General features: G+C 41.2%; 2 protein-coding genes across 2 annotated transcripts in view; both read left to right on the plus strand.

Annotated features, from left to right (window-relative positions):
* Nucleotides 1-5,169, plus strand: part of LOC118943884 (uncharacterized) — a 42,642-nt gene extending 37,473 nt beyond the window's left edge. The window contains exon 5 of the mRNA XM_090213414.1: nt 5,094-5,169. Coding sequence (XP_090069540.1) covers nt 5,094-5,099 — 6 coding nt within the window. The 3' untranslated portion in view covers nt 5,100-5,169. The remainder of the gene's footprint in view (nt 1-5,093) is intronic.
* On the plus strand, nt 126-17,342 carry LOC110500681 (secretory carrier-associated membrane protein 5). Its single transcript, XM_036960520.2, has 7 exons — nt 126-187; nt 5,094-5,169; nt 5,499-5,618; nt 7,703-7,859; nt 8,247-8,348; nt 9,890-10,007; nt 11,982-17,342. The coding sequence occupies exons 2-7, from the start codon at nt 5,163-5,165 to the stop codon at nt 12,177-12,179; spliced, it is 702 nt and encodes a 233-aa protein (XP_036816415.1). The 5' UTR covers nt 126-187; nt 5,094-5,162; the 3' UTR covers nt 12,180-17,342.
* Nucleotides 17,343-18,755: the final 1,413 nt, after the last annotated feature.

Genomic DNA, 18,755 nt, shown 5'->3' on the forward strand with positions numbered 1-18,755 from the left:
ATTGCGTTCTACTCCCAAGCTGTCGGTGGGTGAAGACATTTCTGATTTTAGTCGAATTTTGAATTTCTGTCTCTCGATTATTTTCACAAGCGCGTATTATTGTTTCGTGAAGAATATCGTCATACAATGCAATTGACAGACGTTGCATAGTGTCAGCACTGCTGGTTTGTGGGGGAAACAAAAGGAGGTAAGAAATAAAAACCATTCTAACGAATTCATACCGTGTTATTTCCATTCCATTCATTCATTCTGTTTAAGTAACACGATTGAGCAAATTACAGATTTACAGAATGATCTGTGCATAAATAGAATGTAAATGCGGCAAGAAAGGTACAAACGTCAGACTTGTTTTATTGAGTCCAGCTGAAAAATACCTTATCATGTCGTAGGCTAGGCTCTACTCCTCTGAAGGGCGCTGCTTCTCCATTGACAGTAGTGCTCATCACGATGCAATTGTATGTAGCATACAAACGGCGGCATTCTGCATTCTGCCCATCCTTTAAAATGAAAAACAAATCTGAATTGGAAGAACAAAAAAAAAACACATCATATTGCATAGATTCGTGGTCTCAAAACATCGTTCATTATCAGTATGATGGTATTATTTGGTGCAAAAATATACGCTGGGAAAATGCCCTTCATCCATACAGACTCAACCTCTGATGGACATGACACACTTTGAATGGGACAAAAGGTTATTATTTCAGTCGTCAAAATAGGATTGAGATGGCTGCAAATATTCTTCATCACACTGTCAAGCTTTATTAATTTTTTTTAAATAATCTTATGTAGGCTACAATGTACCGTGCATTCGGAAATTATTCAGACCCTTTTACTCTTTCCACATTTTGTTATGTTTCTGATTTAGGATTTCAATAAATAGTTTTCCTCATCCATCTACACACTACCTAAATAATGACAAAGCAAAAACAGGTTTTTGTTAATACCTTATTTACATAAGTATTCAGACCTTTTGCTATGAGACTTGAACTCAGGTGCATCCTGTTTCCATTGAATCATCCTTGAGATGTTTCTACAACTTGGAGTCCACCTGTGGTAAATTCATTTGATTGGACATGATTTGGAAAGGCACACACCTGTCTATAGAAGGTCTCACATGTCAGAGCAAAACCAAGCCATTAGGTTCAAAGGAATTGTCCATAGAGCTCCGAGACAGGATTGTGTTGAGTCACAGATCTGGGGAAAGGCATCAAAACATTTGTGGAGCATTGAAGGTCCCCAAGAACACCGTGGCCTCCATCATTCTGAAATGGAAAAAGTTTGGAACCACCAAGACTCTTCCTAGAGCTGGCCGCCCGGCCAAACTGAGTAATCGGGGGAGAAGGGCCTTGGTCAGGGAGGTGACCAAGAACCAGATGGTCACAGAGCTCTAGTGTTCCTTTGTGGAGATGGGAGAACTTTCCAAAAATCTCTGTAGCACTCCACCAATCAGGCCTTTATGGTAGAGTGGCCAGATGGAAGCCACTCCTCCGTAAAAAGCACATGACAACCCGCTTGGAGTTTGCCAAAAGACACCTAAAGACTCTCAGACCATGAGACACAAGATTCTCTGGTCTGATGAAACCAAGATTGAACTCTTTGGCCTGAATGCCAAGCGTCACGTCTGTGGGAAACCTGGTACCATCCCTACGGTGAAGCATGGTGGTGGCAGCGTCAAGCTGTGGGGATGTTTTTCAGCGGCAGGGACTGGGAGACTAGTCAGGATCAAGGGAAAGATGAACGGAGCAAAGTAAAGAGATCCTTGATGAAAACCTGCTCCAGAGCGCTCAGGACCTCAGACTGGGGAGAAGGTTCATCTTCCAACAAGACAGCATAAGCACACAGCCAAGACAACGCAGGAGTAGCTTCGGGACAAGTCTCTGAATGTCCTTAAGTGGCCCAGCCAGAGCCCGGACTTGAACCCGATCGAACATCTCTGGAGAGACCTAAAAATAGCTGTGCAGCGACGCTCCTCATCCAACCTGACTGAGCTTGAGAGGATCTGCAGAGAAGAATGGGAGAAACTCCCCAGATACAGGTGTGCCACGCTTGTAGCGTCATACCCAAGAAGTCTCGAGGCTGTAATTGCTGACAAAGGTGCTTCAACTAAGTACAGAGTAAAAGGTCTGAATACTAATGTAAATGTGATATTATTATTTTTTTTTATCTGTTTTTGCTTTTTCATTATGGGGTATTGTGATGTCATTATGGGGTATTGTGTGTAGATTGATGAGGGGGGGAAAACAATTTCATCCATTTTAGAATAAGGCTGTAACGTAACAAAATGTGGACAAAGTCCAGGGATCTGAATACTTTCCCGAATGCACTGTGTCTCTCCATTAAAGTATGGGTCGTATTTTTAAAAGGCTTGTCTGATGCATCATTGAAGTAACATGTCACTGCATGAAAATGCACATTTACGGGTCGAACCATCCAGTGCACAAGTCCGTAAAAAAGTACAGTTTCTGAAAATTAGCAGGCACGTGTCCAACATGGTTTGGTCCCGTAAATCTCAGATAACACCGTCAACGGTTCAGTGAATCGGGTCCAGACACATCAACCCACTTACCAGGACACATCTTGAAATCAGTTGCAATACATCTGCGTCCACGTACGCCCACGTCTCTCCCATAAATGTCAATAAATGGCCGTGCGCTTGCTTAAGGTTGCACATGCTTACCCCCCCACACACACACACTGAAAGCTTATGCTAGTCGTTGGTAGCTTGCCTTAGTAGCTGTCACTGGTATATATACAAATAAACTATTCATTATTTAAAGAATGAGTCAATTAGGATTGAATTAAATTACTTTTCATAATTTTTTATTATCACATCAGAGTTCCGACACCTTTTCAGAAATAAAATTCAAGCAAGGTTTTTCCAGCACCTCATGACATCGCCACACTAAAACAACTCTTTAGTTCCTTGAATAAAACACACAAATACACTTTTTGAAGGATGACAATTAGTTTTCAGTTGACTAGAAGAAAGTGGGTAATAGCATCTGCATAGGCTAAACAGGGCCTGAAACTAAAGTAAGATCCATGGAGACTAGCCCTAAGGCTAAACTGGATGACTCCTGCCAGTACTCTGCTCGATTCTTTTGAAAGCTCTTTAATTAAATTCATCTTTGAATGATGTACTTAACTGCTTACATGGGTTAAAGGGGGTATACCTCATTTAGAGGAATATGAATGAGCCTATTCAAAGATCAACAAAAGTGTTAAAAATATATTTTTTTTTAACACACTACTGACAGGAGTCACCCAGCTTGGTCCAGGGTGAGTCTCCATTGGGGTAGCTATAGTGCTGATATTTGAGGGGTCCGTGGGATATAGGTTGCCTTGTTGAAAACTCCTCAGACATGATCCGTGCGGTGTGGCTCGCCAAGTAGCTCTGGTCCTTCTCCAAGGGGCTCTGTTGTTCTTGACTACGTTCAATGAGCACCTCACTCCGGAAGTAGGGGGGCTTGACGAACCACACTGGTTTGCTGTTTTGCAGGCCATCTTCCTCATCGCTCATCCGGTCCACATTAACTTCTCTCCAAATGTCTCTCATCCTCTGCAAGCACTCTCCACCGTGCGTCTAGCTAGACCCAATAGAACACCGTAAACAAACGCATAAATCTCAAGTCGTGCATATTCATATTCCCACTCTTCAGAGAGAATGCAAAAGTGTTATCTTTGTTGAATTGAGTTGTAACATTTCACAATCTCTAGAAAAATCTACTTTATTAGCTAATTGCCTTTTTCAAAAAGATATGTCTTACTAGGTGTGTATGTGTAACGGATGTGAAATGGCTAGCTAGTTAGCGGTGGTGCTAGTGTAATGGATGTGAAATGGCTAGCTAGTTAGCGGTGGTGCTAGTGTAATGGATGTGAAATGGCTAGCTAGTTAGCGGTGGTGCGCGCTGGTAGCGATTCAATCTGTGACGTCACTCGCTTTGAGACCTTGAAGTAGTGGTTCCCCTTGCTCTGGTTCAAGCCCGGGTATGGGCGAGGGGACGGACTAAAGTTATACTGTTACATATGTATGATGCATCAGGGTTTGAACCGGGCTAGCTAGTGTTAGCTAATTTATCAATAAATGTGCAAAACCACTATATATACACCCATGCATTACGTTAAATGTAACAAAATCCTAAGAACAGCTAGCCAACTACAATATAAGCTAAAAGCCTAGCGCTGAGCTAGCTAATGTTAGCACTTAGCAATTAACAAGCAACAATTAGATACAAATTTCATAAAAAGTCAACTTAGAAAATATCATTAGTGTTGTTTGTATATAAATACATTTATAACAGAAATGTAAAATAATCTAGGACGCCATCTTGTTCTCATTAATTTACATTAATTTACAAAGTTAGCCAGTTTAGTTTAGCTACACTCTTATGAATGAGAATCTCACTTGTTTTTCACTCGGTCAAAACCCTTATTATACATAAAAAAATACTAGAAAACTCATCACAGGTTAGATAAACAATGGATACATGGAGAGTTGGCTTCTTTTCACAGGGGTGCTTCTCTTCCAACACACGAGTTTGAGAGGTACGTGCCTGTGGCATTTGAGAATTTAATTTACTTTACGTGCACGGTCCGGATATTTCCAGAAACTTATTAATGCATAATTGGGAATTGACTATAACACAATTACCATATCACGGATGCGCGGAAGTCTACAGGAGTCCACAATCAAATTGGGAAATTCCCACCCACGACCGGGCACCTTAAATTTCACGGGAGTATAGCAGATCCGATTTCACCCAGAAATGTTGCTTTTCATGCAGTGCTGCACATTTCATTGTAATCTCATATTGTAGCAGTGGGGCTGGTGGGCTAGCTATATATGAGCGCAAAGCACACTGGGAGGGACACTGGGACAGCCGGTTTTGGTGTCATTTCACAGGTACCTCCTCATGCATTGAGTGCAATGTTTTTCATAGTCATATCGACATTTCATATGACTTGGGCAAAATATTGTATAGCCAATTTGTTTCTGGATTGAATATGAAGGTAATTTATAGCTTTTATGATAGATAGCCAAAAACATATGATATTATACTTTGATTAATACAACTTCATATTCTTTTCAGTTTTAATTTCCAAGGCAATTGGGTGTTGGATCATATTTATTTTCAACTGGAGGGACAGATCCAGTTGTAATGGCAGGTAGGTTATAACTGATTTTAATTATCTCATTCATACAAGGATATCATCATAGTAGAGATTTTGTTAGTGTGACTTCTGTGTGTATTGAATTATGACTTTTTTTTTAAAGGTATAAGCATGTTGTTATTATCATATAATTGTAGTATGACTGCACATTGCTTACCAGCAATATTTTATTAATCAAGTACAAATGTTGTCTTGATCAGGTTCAATGACCTGTACTTCAACCCAAAATAATATATTGTTTTCATTCAAGATCTGACTATTTAAAAGGGAATCACCAGCAACATCAACGTGATAGCTTTGTCCTTCTTTTTTTTCTTCTGCAGAAAACAATTTCCCTCCCCTGCCTCGCTTCATCCCTCTGAGGCCATGTTTCTATCAGGATTTTAACGAGATCCCAGACGTACACCGTTCCATGTGCAAGAAGCTGTACTACCTATGGATCTGTGAGTGTGGCTGATCTCAAATGGCACCTTTTTATTGTTTTTGTCGTGCACTACTTTTAACCAGGGCACATAGGGTTTCTGGTCCAAACTAAGGGTTTCTGGTCCAAACTAAGGGTTTCTGGTCCAAACTAAGGGTTTCTGGTCCAAACTAAGGGTTTCTGGTCCAAACTAAGGGTTTCTGGTCCAAACTAAGGGTTTCTGGTCCAAGCTAAGGGTTTCTGGTCCAAACTAAGGGTTTCTGGTCCAAGCTAAGGGTTTCTGGTCCAAACTAAGGGTTTCTGGTCCAAGCTAAGGGTTTCTGGTCCAAGCTAAGGGTTTCTGGTCCAAGCTAAGGGTTTCTGGTCCAAGCTAAGGGTTTCTGGTCCAAGCTAAGGGTTTCTGGTCCAAGCTAAGGGTTTCTGGTCCAAACTAAGGGTTTCTGGTCCAAGCTAAGGGTTTCTGGTCCAAGCTAAGGGTTTCTGGTCCAAACTAAGGGTTTCTGGTCCAAACTAAGTAGTGTACATGTATAGGGAACAGGGTGACATTTGGAAGACACCCTGTGATTAGAGACTGAGGCATCTGGACTGGTTTCCCAGACATAGTTATAGCAAAGCTAGTTCTTATATGGCATTTTCCATTGAGAATGGTCCGGTCCTGAACTTGGCTAAATTTGGGTGTGTGGGTAAACCAGCTTCAAATGTTCAAAAGATACTCTTTATATTTCAAATGCCATCATGTATCACAGCTAATATTCTTCAAAGAGATGCCGGTAGAATATTAGAGGTGCTGGTACTGCGTACCGGGCACCACTGGCTCACTCTTAACAAATCCATTTACATACTGTATTTAATGTTTAGATCACTAAAGTGGACGACATACCGGTAAACTGTTAAGGGCCTCATCTGCTACTGTTTGGCCTTCCTTTTAACATCACCTGTGTGTGTTTTTTACCCAAAATAATATGAGGAAACACGGGTATACAGTAGCAGGAAGGCTGGTATAGCTGATTTGTGACATATCCAATAATTATGTTTGGTCTTTTTTTCATCACAATCATCTTCCACTAGTTTAAAGCCTCCCATCTCTATACCATTAACCTGACAACAATAACTGAACATGAAGCTGATAGTTAAATCGTAAGCTTTTATATAGGGATGATTTGTATACCTTTTTTAATTTGTAATTTTCATTTCATTATCACTCAGGCCGGGGGGAATATAAAAGTAAGTTTAAATACAGAAATAGGTCATGATTAGTTTGTGCCTCTTAGCCTACTAGTCAGTGTATTGTGTGTTGAATGGATAGCTGATTGCTTTAGTTTTTAGAAAGTCCCAAATGATGCCCTCTATAGTGTTATTTTTATTTATTGACTTGCCTCGTTAAAAAAATATATACAAAAAAAAGAAGCAGACCATAACTTGGTCATAGAGATATTTTCTTTTATATCTCAGATTCTAAACCATAAAGCTACCGTTACTGGCTCTGTAGACTCCCATACATAAAGCTACTGTCTCTGTAGACTCCCATACATAAAGCTACTGTCTCTGTAGACTCCCATACATAAAGCTACCGTTACTGGCTCTGTAGACTCTCATACATAAAGCTACCGTTACTGGCTCTGTAGACTCCCATACATAAAGCTACCGTTACCGTCTCTGTAGACTCCCATACATAAAGCTACCGTTACTGGCTCTGTAGACTCCCATACATAATGCTACCGTTACTGGCTCTGTCGACTCCCATACATAATGCTACCGTTACTGGCTCTGTAGACTCCCATACATAAAGCTACCGTTACTGTCTCTGTAGACTCCCATGCATAAAGCTACTGTCTCTGTAGACTCCCATACATAAAGCTACTGTCTCTGTAGACTCCCATACACAAAGCTACCTTTACTGTCTCTGCAGACTCCTATACAAATCTGAAGTAACCAATTAAACTTTACTTTGCTAGATTAATCATCCAATAACAGACCGTGTTGTTCCTTTTTTCCATTTCCATTGCATGCCCTAATGAACATGACCAATGCTGCAGCAGTTCAAATAATGCAAAGTCGACCATTAATATAGTTATTTAACCCCCCCCCCCCCGGTTATTGTTACAGTTAACAGTGCCACCTTGGCGGTCAATCTGATTGGCTGCCTGGCGTGGATGTGCGGCGGGGGTGGAGCCACTAACTTTGGCATGGCCATTCTGTGGCTCATCCTGTTCACCCCCTGTTCCTACGTGTGCTGGTTCAGACCCATCTACAAGGCCTTCAAGTAAGTACATCCTTCTTTCTGACACCTGGGGTGCGTTCATTTCGGTTCAACATTTTGCCAAAGTTTGGTCGTTCAGTAACAGTACCGATTCCATTGAAATAAATGTTGAACACCGTTCTGTCTTACTCAACGCACGCACCCTTATGTTACGTGATACTGTCATGGATGAGGCGGAGAGAAGTGATTCAAGTTAACGTACGGTACATGTTTAATGAGAAGGTGATGGGGCAACAACGTAGCTCATACATCTGGAGTCCACCTCTGACACCGTGTGTTAAGTTCTCATGAGGCAGAGAGGACGTCAGTCAAGTTACAGTAGACCATTTCCACAGTATGTTAAATCCTGGATTTCTGACTAGATTTACTTCTCTTCTCCCCCCTTTTTAGGACTGACAGCTCGTTCAACTTCATGGCGTTCTTCTTCGTGTTCATGGCCCAGGTGGTGATCAGCATCATTCAGTGTATAGGCATCCCAGGCTGGGGCGTCTGGTAAGGATGGAGCCTGGTTCAGTCTGATGAAGGCCATTGACATAGGGCTGGGCGATATTGCCTAAATATCATATCATATATGGTTTTTAGTTTTTTTTTTATTGACAATATTTAATGTTTTTGATTAATAAAAATTCTAAATTTGCTTTATTAGTGCGTGACCCTACGGTGGTAACACATATTCAAAATTATTTCAATGGGTCTTTCTCCATTCTGATTGGTTTATACAGTTCAATTCAACTTCAACCTAATATAATTTCCTGCATTTCCATCAAATGTAGCCTTTCCTGCACTCATTTGAGATAATTTCCACACTGCCATGATATGGACAAAATAACTAGGCCTTATATTTAACCAAATGTTGAAATTGCGATTTAGATTAAAACACTTGGGTGAACTTTTGGAATGTTTATTATAATTCTATAGTTAGAATATAAATAATAGTGGGTACTTTGAATACAGTGGTTGACATGACAACGAAGGAAAATGCCATGGACGTGTTATTGTGATAGGTTAGGAACCAAAGTGATGTTCAGTGTTTCCTAGGGGACCCTATAATCTTTGGCTACATTAAATCTTTATTCAATAAGCCAACATATTCATGCTTTGCCTATTTCTCATTGATTTAGAAGATACTGTTGCACAAACAAAATGCTGATTTAGGCCTCCACCAGCACTGGTATCAGGCTGTATTAGCTAGCTACGTTTGCGCTGACTCTGTACTTTTATAGCCAGCTAACTAGCGATTAGCATTAGTGGCTAACACGATTTAGCTTACCTTGCTAAGAAAATAAAAACTAGCCATTTGCAGATGTAAGAAACACAAACTAATATTGTAATTATAGAACGCTTGTGGATTTATATTCAGATCAAATTGGTAACAACATTGATATAGTGTGTGCTGCATTGACCATGCAGACTGAACAAAAGTGTCTCGTGGTCAAGTAACAACAAATGCGCTCCTTGAGTGACAGGGGGCGGGACTAGATCTGTTGAAGCGGCGTGGAGAGAGAGAGTAGAGAGGGATGACTCGAAGTAGCGGAGTAAACTTTAACAATGGACGTTACACACTGCGTATCACATATAACAAACCAAACATTCAAATACCGCCATAGAAGTTAAAGTAAAACCCAAACCGGTCCATGCATCAATACCGGTGTATGTAGTAAAATACAGTATACCGCCTAGCCCTACACCGATGGCCAAAACGTCAGTTAAAAAAAATAACTAAAACATAAACGTTTTAAATTGTTGGCGAAAGTCGTGCCTATTGGCTGTAAAAGGAATGGCCTCTGAGTCTGGTCCCTCTTAAGGTTTCTTCCTTCTAGGGAGCTTTTCCTTGCCAATGTCGGTGCTCTTTAACGGGGTCTTGGCCGGGTTAACCATTTTGGGACAACAGTTGATGTAAAAAGGGCTAAACTATTTTATTGATTGACCTGATTGTCGGCCATTGGCCTACTGTTTAATTGTATTGTTACCATTAGGGAACCCTGCCTTAGAACTGTCCTCCACTTGTTTCTTCTTCTCCTTCCTTCCTCTAGTGGCTGGCTGGCTACCATCACCTTCTTTAGCACCAATATAGGCTCTGCTGTTGTCATGCTGATCCCCACCATCATGTTCACTGCCATGGCTGTCCTCTCCTTCACCGGGCTCACCAAGGTACAGTATACACTTTACACTTCAGCACTAGCGATCACTTTTCTCACTCTGACTACAGTATAATGCAACTCTAGTAACTATGTGAAATGTGTGGTTCATGTTACTGTATGTCAGGGGTCCCCAACTGGCAGGATTGCGGGACAAATTTTGCCTGCGGGTGATTTCATTGGTCCCCCAAGTTTTTGTTTTTTGTCGTTGGACATAAGACTAAAAACACCAGCAAATCTTTTCCAAGTGATTTAAAATGTAGGAAATCTGTAACAAATGATTCCCACAAATAATAGAGATATACAGTATTTGATTGTATACATATCTAAGTAATGATTATGTTTTAGTCAAATATTATATCTGTTTGGGCTTCTTGTGGTCAATTTGCAGTCTACTAAATATTTGCAATTATGTTCGGGGCCCTCTGACCATGCGTTCTAGAAAACAAGTCTGTGACCTGCGGAGGACAACTACCTGATGGGTTGCTATAGTAACAGGAGATCAGATCTTATTTAGAGCAAAGACAGTATTTATTTATTGCGACTTTAGTTTGACTTGGCTGTAATATGACTCACAAAATCTCAAGGACTGGCGGTTAAAAAAAATTATCCCTTTTGCTAACTCGGGGCACATTTAACCCCTCATTGATGTTTGAACACTGAAATGTTAGTTAATGCTCCAGTTTAAAAAATAAATAAAAAATATCTCTGACTCGTGCAGGTCCACAACAGAGTTGATGGGGACGTTGGATCATTTTTTGTTTTGGCCTGGTCTGACTTTTTACCTTTTGTTTGACAAGCAGTAATATGAATCTCTAACATCATCTCAATCTCTCCCTGACTCTCTCCAGGTCCACAACATGTACCGTGACACCGGGGCCAGTATTATATTCAGTCTGGTCCAAAAGTATTGACATTTATATGGTCAAATGATATGAAAATAGGGAAGAAAATACCCCCTATCTACTGTAAAATATGGTAATAAATCTTTGATGTTATGGGGCTATTTTGCTTCCGTCCTGGGGCTCTTGTTAAGGTCAACGGCATCATGAACTTTACACAGTACCAGGACATTTATAAACCCTGGTTGCCTCTGCTAGAAGGTTGAAACATGGCCACAAGTGTATCTTTCAGTAAGACAATAACCCCCAAGGACACATCGAAATCCACAAAGAAATGGTTAATTGACCACAAAAATCTGAATTTTTGCAATAACCATCTCAGTTTTTAAAGATTTTAGAAAAAAAGCTCTGTTTCGTTATCCTACCAAGGGGAGGGTTCTGGGGTACAGGGGTGGCAATAATTGTTTTGCCCTTGTTAAAATCTATTTTTCTGAGCAATTGTATAAAATATGAGTTTCCCATTTTAATTTTTTTTGCATACACAATGTAGCTCAGTATTTTAATTCTTTATTTTATAGTTTTTTTTGCTTATCTTTATCAACGGTGCCAATAATTTTGGACCTGACTGTATGTCTGTATGTCTCTCACACTATTTCGTTCTTTCTCTCTCTCCACGCGCAAAACATGTACCGTTGCACTGAAGGACAGTACTCTTTCTCTCTGTCCTCCGTTTGACTTTCTCGCTCTCTCTCTCTCTACTCAGTTCAATTGAAAGGGCTTTATTGGCATGGAAAACGTGTTTACATTGCCAAAACAAGTGAAATAAACAAAAGTGAGAAGACACAAAACATCAACAAAAAATGTGTTTTTCTCTAGGAGAGAAAAGACCATATTCATTCTCAAGACCTCTGTATTACTTGCAGTAATATAACTCAAGCACCATGTCTCCCTGACAACATGTATCGTGGCACCGGGCCAGTATTCTGTACGTCTCTCACACACACTAGCTACAGTAATATAACTAACACACCATGTCTCCCTGACAACATGTACCGTGGCACCGTGCCAGTATTCTGTATGTCCCTCTCACACACTAGCTACAGTAATATGACTCACTCTAATACCATCTCTCTGACTCTCTCCAGGTGCACAACATGTACCGTGGCACTGGGGGCAGTATGAGTAAAGCCCAGGAGGAGTGGACCACCGGGGCCTGGAAGAACCCTCACGTCCAGCAGGCAGCGCAGCAAGCCGCTGTAGGGGTGGCGCAGGGAGCCATGCAGCAGCAACAACCCCAGTACTCACAGGCACCCACCTACAACTACGACGACCCGGGCATGTAGGGCAGGGTGGAGGAGAGTGTCAGGGGGGGAGTGTGAGAGGGGGGGGGGTGAGATATAGCCAGGGTGGAGGGGAGGGTGAGATATAGCCAGGGTGGAGGGGAGGGTGAGATATAGCCAGGGTGGAGGGGAGGGTGAGATATAGACAGGGTGGAGGGGAGGGGGAGATATAGACAGGGTGGAGGGGAGGGGGAGATATAGCCAGAGTGGAGGGGAGAGTGAGATATAGTCAGGGGGGAAGGTGAGGAGATATAGCCAGGGTGGGTGAAAGGGGGAGGAGATATAGCCAGGGTGGAGGGGAGGGTGAGATATAGCCAGGGTGGAGGGGAGGGTGAGGAGATATAGTCAGGGTGGAGGGGAGGGTGAGGAGATCTAGCCAGGGTGGAGGAGAGGGTGAGATTTTGCCAGGGTGGAGGGGAGGGTGAGGAGATATAGCCGGGGTGGAGGAGAGGGTGAGATTTTGCCAGGGTGGAGGGGAGGGTGAGGAGATATAGCCGGGGTGGAGGAGAGGGTGAGATATAGCCAGGGTGGAGGAGAGGGTGAGATATAGCCAGGGTGGAGGAGAGGGTGAGATATAGCCAGGGTGGAGGAGAGGGTGAGAGGGAGGTGAGCTATAGCCAGAGTGCCAGTCTGTTTCTCGTCAACTCCTTATGGAATCGTCAGTTGGCATGAGGGATAAAACGGAGCCACACAGGGTAGGTGAGGGACAGACCGAGATGAAAAGGGATGATCATCAAATGAGAACAAAATTCACAATTTAGGGTTCAATTCAGAATAGGATGATGTAATGTTTTGATTTTGCTCCAAAAGGTTCCCCTTAAGCATAGGTTTTACTGAACTCACACATCTATCCCTTAGCGTGGACCAACACTCCAACCATGCACGTAGTTATTATTACACATAGTTCCACGCACGCTGAATTTCTCTGCTTCATTGTGCCAGACAGACACTTGCACTGCCCCGTAATTCTGATTCGCTTTGAACAGAAGAATATACAATAGAGTCTTGCTAGAGCCAATGCCATGTTTCCCGAAAATATGATGTGTTATTGCTTTTGGAAGGATGTTGTATTTTATGGAAGGAGCTTAGCAGGAACTAGTAGGATTGTGATGTCTTTGTCTTTGAGAAACAGTTTTATACTTGTTTTGTATTTTTTTGCAGTGCTGTATCATTATAAAGGCTAAACGTGGACATGACAACAACAACAAAAAATGCAGGAAAATCTTATTTGAATCGTATTTAAAAAAAGGATTAGAGAAATTTTGTCCATGTTGAATTTTTATCTAGATTCTCAGGAAAGGTGTGATATCCATCTACCTTGTTTTAGACATAGAAATACAATAGAAGTCTATTTCTAGTCTGTGTGTTTAGTTGCTGGATAGCTAATGGCTACATGTCAGTGTTTGGCTAGCATTGCCTAGAGTGGAAATACCAGACTGCTGTTGGCTTCTTCATCTCCAGTCACAAGGCATAACAATGTCATGTTAGAAGTGTCTACTAGTTCCTTACCATTTTACGTTTCAAGTTACAGGGAGTTTTTTTTTTTTTTTTTTAAACAAAGAATAGGTGTTTAATAATAATAAAAGTAATTTAAAACACACACGTACAGTGTTCGCGTAGGATGGAACATTCCAAGTATGGCAACGGTAACCCAGTTAAGAATTAAGTTGTAAATGTAGTCTTCGTTCCCCATTTTGAAGATATTGTATTTGCTGTTAGTAGATGTTTATGAACGTTTATTCCCATTGGTCAATCCTCTCACTAATCCTGAAAGTGAACCCTGTGAAGCGAATGCAACAACAACAACAAAAATTACCATATTACCCAGGGGGCAAAGCTGGTTGTAAATGGTGTCATTGGTGACGTCATAAAAATCAGTATTGCTCTGGGTAATGGTGGATTTTTATCCTTGACGAGTGCAAAGGCTACTGCAAAATGTAGTTGTCAACGTTAGTACATGAGTGTGGTTATGACTAGAGGGGGTACAACTGCGACCCGGAAGTGACTTTTCGTTGCAGGTTAGGAGAGCATTTTAGCTAAAACCCCTAACCCTTTTCCTAACCATAACCCAAGTCTCCTAACCTGCTGTGTAAATGAACCTAACCTGCTACGAAAAAGTAACTTCCGGGTCGTTAGGTGTACTTCCTCTCTAGTCAGAGCCCATGAGTGTAGATGTGAAAATGGTATATGAAAATATAATATTGTTAACACAAATATCTCATTTTAATGAACTGAAACTGGAAGAAAATAACTATCTAGCCTTTGTCTTTGGTCTTCAAAATAACTCTTAAATGAAGAATTCTTTAATGAATAGATAGATATTACAAACATGTGTATACAGTATTAGGCTTGAAACAAATGTGAATGTGTACATGAACGACAGTTATTGCAAAATCCTGTGAATTGTCTTGTCTGATTGTGTGGTGATATTCAATATGATTTTATTTTTTCATTTTTCTCAATTTTTTTTGGGGGGGGGGGGGGTTGGGGTTTGTACAGACCTGCCTTTCCCCTGTATATTTTCTACGATGTGTGTGAATGCAGCTCAGTTCTTTGTCCTTTTGGTTGTTTGGTATTATATGTTTGTAAAGGCTTCTGTGTTTTATTTGAGGCACACTAAACCTGGAATTTCAACCTTTTAATGGTTGCTGTATTCACATGCACTGGAGCAAACGTAAACGTGAATTTACAGATCAACGTGTAATCATAAAATGATGAACATCAGTGGAGCCCATGTATGTTTGTAAATTGATATTTAGGTGCCACCCAGATGATAGATTGTGTTGTAATGAATTAATATTGCACCAGAAAAATCACATAGTATAACCTATCAAGTAGACTATAATCTCTTTAGCCTGGCATCTGAACAGATGTCATTACGTTTCCCCAGTGTTAGTGGTGAGTGTCTGGTTTAACCAGGCTACAATCCTCAACCATGTCCATCTGTAGTAACATGGTGGACAGAAGCCTTGGTTCTTTACTGTGTATTCTAGTACGCAACAACAGAACAAAACAACGTTTCTGTGTGTAGTAAGTCAATAGGTGTGGTTTTGGTGAATTCGTGAGTCAAGATCAGACCTGTGTGTCGTGTTGTGTACAAAGTCACATAACGGTATGTGTGGTAATTGATGTTAAATACAAATGTGTCCAAGCTTACCTTTTACAATGCTCTGTAGATTTATCTCTCAAATGGCACCTATTCCCTATGTAGTGCACTACTTATAACCAAAGCCCATTCCCGATAGTGGACTACTTCTCAGTGCACTATATAGGGTGCCATTTCAAATGCAGACCTGGTCTGAAGTAAGGCACTATATAGACAATAGGGTTCCATTTCAGGGACACATCCTGTGACCAGAACTGCAGTCCTTTTGACAGTCTGCTATATTCAATCTTCCATATTGTTGTTGGGTCATGTGTGTTGTTCCACAGCTTCTGAAAGCCATTTCTCATTGACCATGATCCTTTCTGTGTGTGTTTTAATATGTACCCTGTACTATAATAACAGAAGTATAGATATCAATGACTTGAAATGAAGGTAAAAAATAACATTGCCATGGATAAATAAAACACAGGTATACAGTGAATTTGTGTGGATTACAAAATAAAAAAATCTCATATACTCACAATAGCCTGTAATGACAAAGCAAAAAAACAAACAGGTTATTAGGAATGTTTGCATATTTATTAAAATGAACTGAAATATCACATTTCCATAATTATTCACCCTTTACTCAGTACTTTGTTGAAGCACCTTTGTCAGCGATTACAGCGTCAAGTCTTCTTGGGTATGACGCTACAAGCTTGGCACACCTGTATTTGGGGGAGTTTCTCCCATTCTTCTCTGCAGATCCTCTCAAGCTCTGTCAGGTTGTATGGGGAGCGTTGCTGCACAGCTATTTTCAGGTCTCTCCTGAGATGTTAGATCGGATTCAAGCCAGGGCTCTGACTGGGCCACTCGACATTCAGAGACTTGTCCCGAAGCCACTCCTGATTTGCCTTGTCTGTGTGCTTAGGGTCTTGTCTCCCAGTCCCTGCTGCTGAAAAACATCCCCACAGCATGATGCTGCCACCACCATGCTTCACCGTAGGGATGGTGCCAGGTTTCCTACAGATGTGACGCTTGGCATTCAGGCCAAAGAGTTCAATCTTGGTTTCATAAGACCAGAGAATCTTGTTTCTCATGGTCTGAGGGTCCTTTTGGCAAACTCCAAGAGGGCTGGCATGTGCCTTTTACTGAGGAGTGACTTTCGTCTGGCCACTCTACCATAAAGGCCTGATTGGTGGAATGCTGCAGAGATGCTCGTCTTTCTGGAAGGTTCTATCTCCACAGAAGAACTCTGGAGCTCTGTCAGAGTGACCATCGGGTTCTTGGTCACTTCCCTGACCAAGGCCCTTCTCCCCCGATTGCTGAGTTTGGCCAGGCGGCCAGCTCTAGCAAGAGTCTTGGTGGTTCCAAACTTCTTCCATTTATGAATGATGTAGGCCATTGTGTTCTTGGGGACCTTCAATGCTGCCGAAATGTTTTGGTACCCTTCCCCAGATCTGTGCCTTGACATAATTATATCTTAGAGCTCTACGGCCAATTCCTTCCACCTCATGGTTTTTTGTTTTGCTCTGATGCACTGTCAACTGTGGGACCTTTATATAGACCGGTGTGTGCTTTTCCAAATCATGTCCAATCAATTGAATTTACCACAGGTGGACTCCAATCAAGTTGTAGAAACATCTCAATGATGATCAATGGAAACAGGATGCACCTGAGCTCAATTTCGAGTCTCATAGCAAAGTGTCTGAATTCGTATGTGAATGTATTTCAGCTTGCTTTTACATATACACATTTGCAAACATTGAAATAAATAACTTTTCACTTTGTCATTATGGGGAATTGTGTGTAGATTGAGGATTTTTATTTATTTAATCCATTTTTAGAATAAGGCTGTAACTTAACAAAATGTGGAAAAAGTCAAGGGGTCTGAATACTTCCCAGAGGCACTGTATACAGTCTATATGTACATGCTATGAACAGATGGATAGTAATGTTATATGATCGTTCAGGAAACTGTGTCTCCGTGATAAGTAATGAGTTTTAGGGATTTTTGTTGTTGTGTGTTTTTATATATTATTATTTTATCTTTCACTGATGGATAAACAGTTTTTGTTGCATCTTGTGTCTGAGTGTTTTTTAAAAAAAATATATATTCCCCATTTTCAGAATATTCCCCATGTTCTGAATATTCAGCACTTTTTACTTTTCTGACTGGTGGATTAATATATTGAGTGTATCGGTCATAGCTACTTTCTTGTGTGCTAACCGTATTTGCATTTCAGTCAAGACTTTATATTAAACCTATTAGAGCTACCAACCGTTGATGTGGACTTCATGAGACAATTCCGAGACGTTCCGTCACGGACGGAATTTCAGAGGATCAAGGAGTGAGTGGGAGATTCCGGGAAAAGTTACAGACCTGTATTTAAACTACATGTGACTCTGAGTCCTAGTTGGTCTCAAGGATGTCTGATAAACACAGTTATTTTTCCTTTCTCGAGTGAATGAGCTTTTGAGTTGAACCTTAAGCTCTGACAGGAATACTTGTCAAATGAAGTTAAAGGTAGTGGTGTCGCGGAGGAATCTCTTAAATTGTTCATTAGCTGTTATTTGAAGAACGTCCAACTGTTTATTACATTTGAGTCATTTAGCAAACACTGTTACCCATAGGGACTTACAGGAGCAATTAGGGTTCAGTGCCTTGCTCAAAGGCGAGAGAGAGTGAGATTGCAATCGCATTGGCTGTCCTGCCTTGAACTTCTTGAACCTTTTTCTCCTGAGGGCGTGGGCAGTTATGTCAATGATTGGATAACAGAGAGAGAGAGAGAGGCACGCAGTCTCCAATGATTACACCTTGGCTTATTATACTGAACAGAAATATAAATGCAGCATGTCAAGTGTTTCATGAGCTGAAATAAAAGATCCCAGAATTTGTCTATAAACACAAAAAGCTTATTTCTCTAAAATGTTGTGCACACTATTTTGTTTACATCCCTGTTAGTGAACATGTCTCCTTTGCCAAGATATGCCACACCTGTCAGGTGGATGGATTATCAAGAAGCTGATGATTAAACAGCATGATCATTACACAGGGGCACCTGATGCTGAGATAATGAAAGGACACTCTAAAATATGCAGTTTTGTCACACAACACAATATCACAGACGTCTCAAGTTTTGAGGGAACGTGCAATCTGCATGCTGAATGCAGGAATGTCCACCAGAGCTGTTACCAGAACATTTTTTTTTACCAGAAGCCGCCTCCAACATCAATTTAGATAATTTGTCAGTACGTCTAACAGGCCTCACAACTGCAGACCACATGTAACCACGCCAACCCAGGACCTCCACATCCGGCTTCTTCACCTGCCGGATCGTCTGAGACCAACCATCCGGACAGCTGATGAAACTGAGGAGTATTTCTGTCTGTAATAAAGCCCTTTTGTGGGGGAAAACTAATTCTGATTGGCTGGACCTGGCTCCCCAGTGTGTGGGCACATGCCCTTCCAGGCCCACCCTCTCCTACCCAGT

This window comes from Oncorhynchus mykiss, chromosome 2 (assembly GCF_057628025.1).
Source record: "Oncorhynchus mykiss isolate SJ-2025 chromosome 2, ASM5762802v1, whole genome shotgun sequence".
Taxonomy (NCBI): domain Eukaryota; kingdom Metazoa; phylum Chordata; class Actinopteri; order Salmoniformes; family Salmonidae; genus Oncorhynchus; species Oncorhynchus mykiss.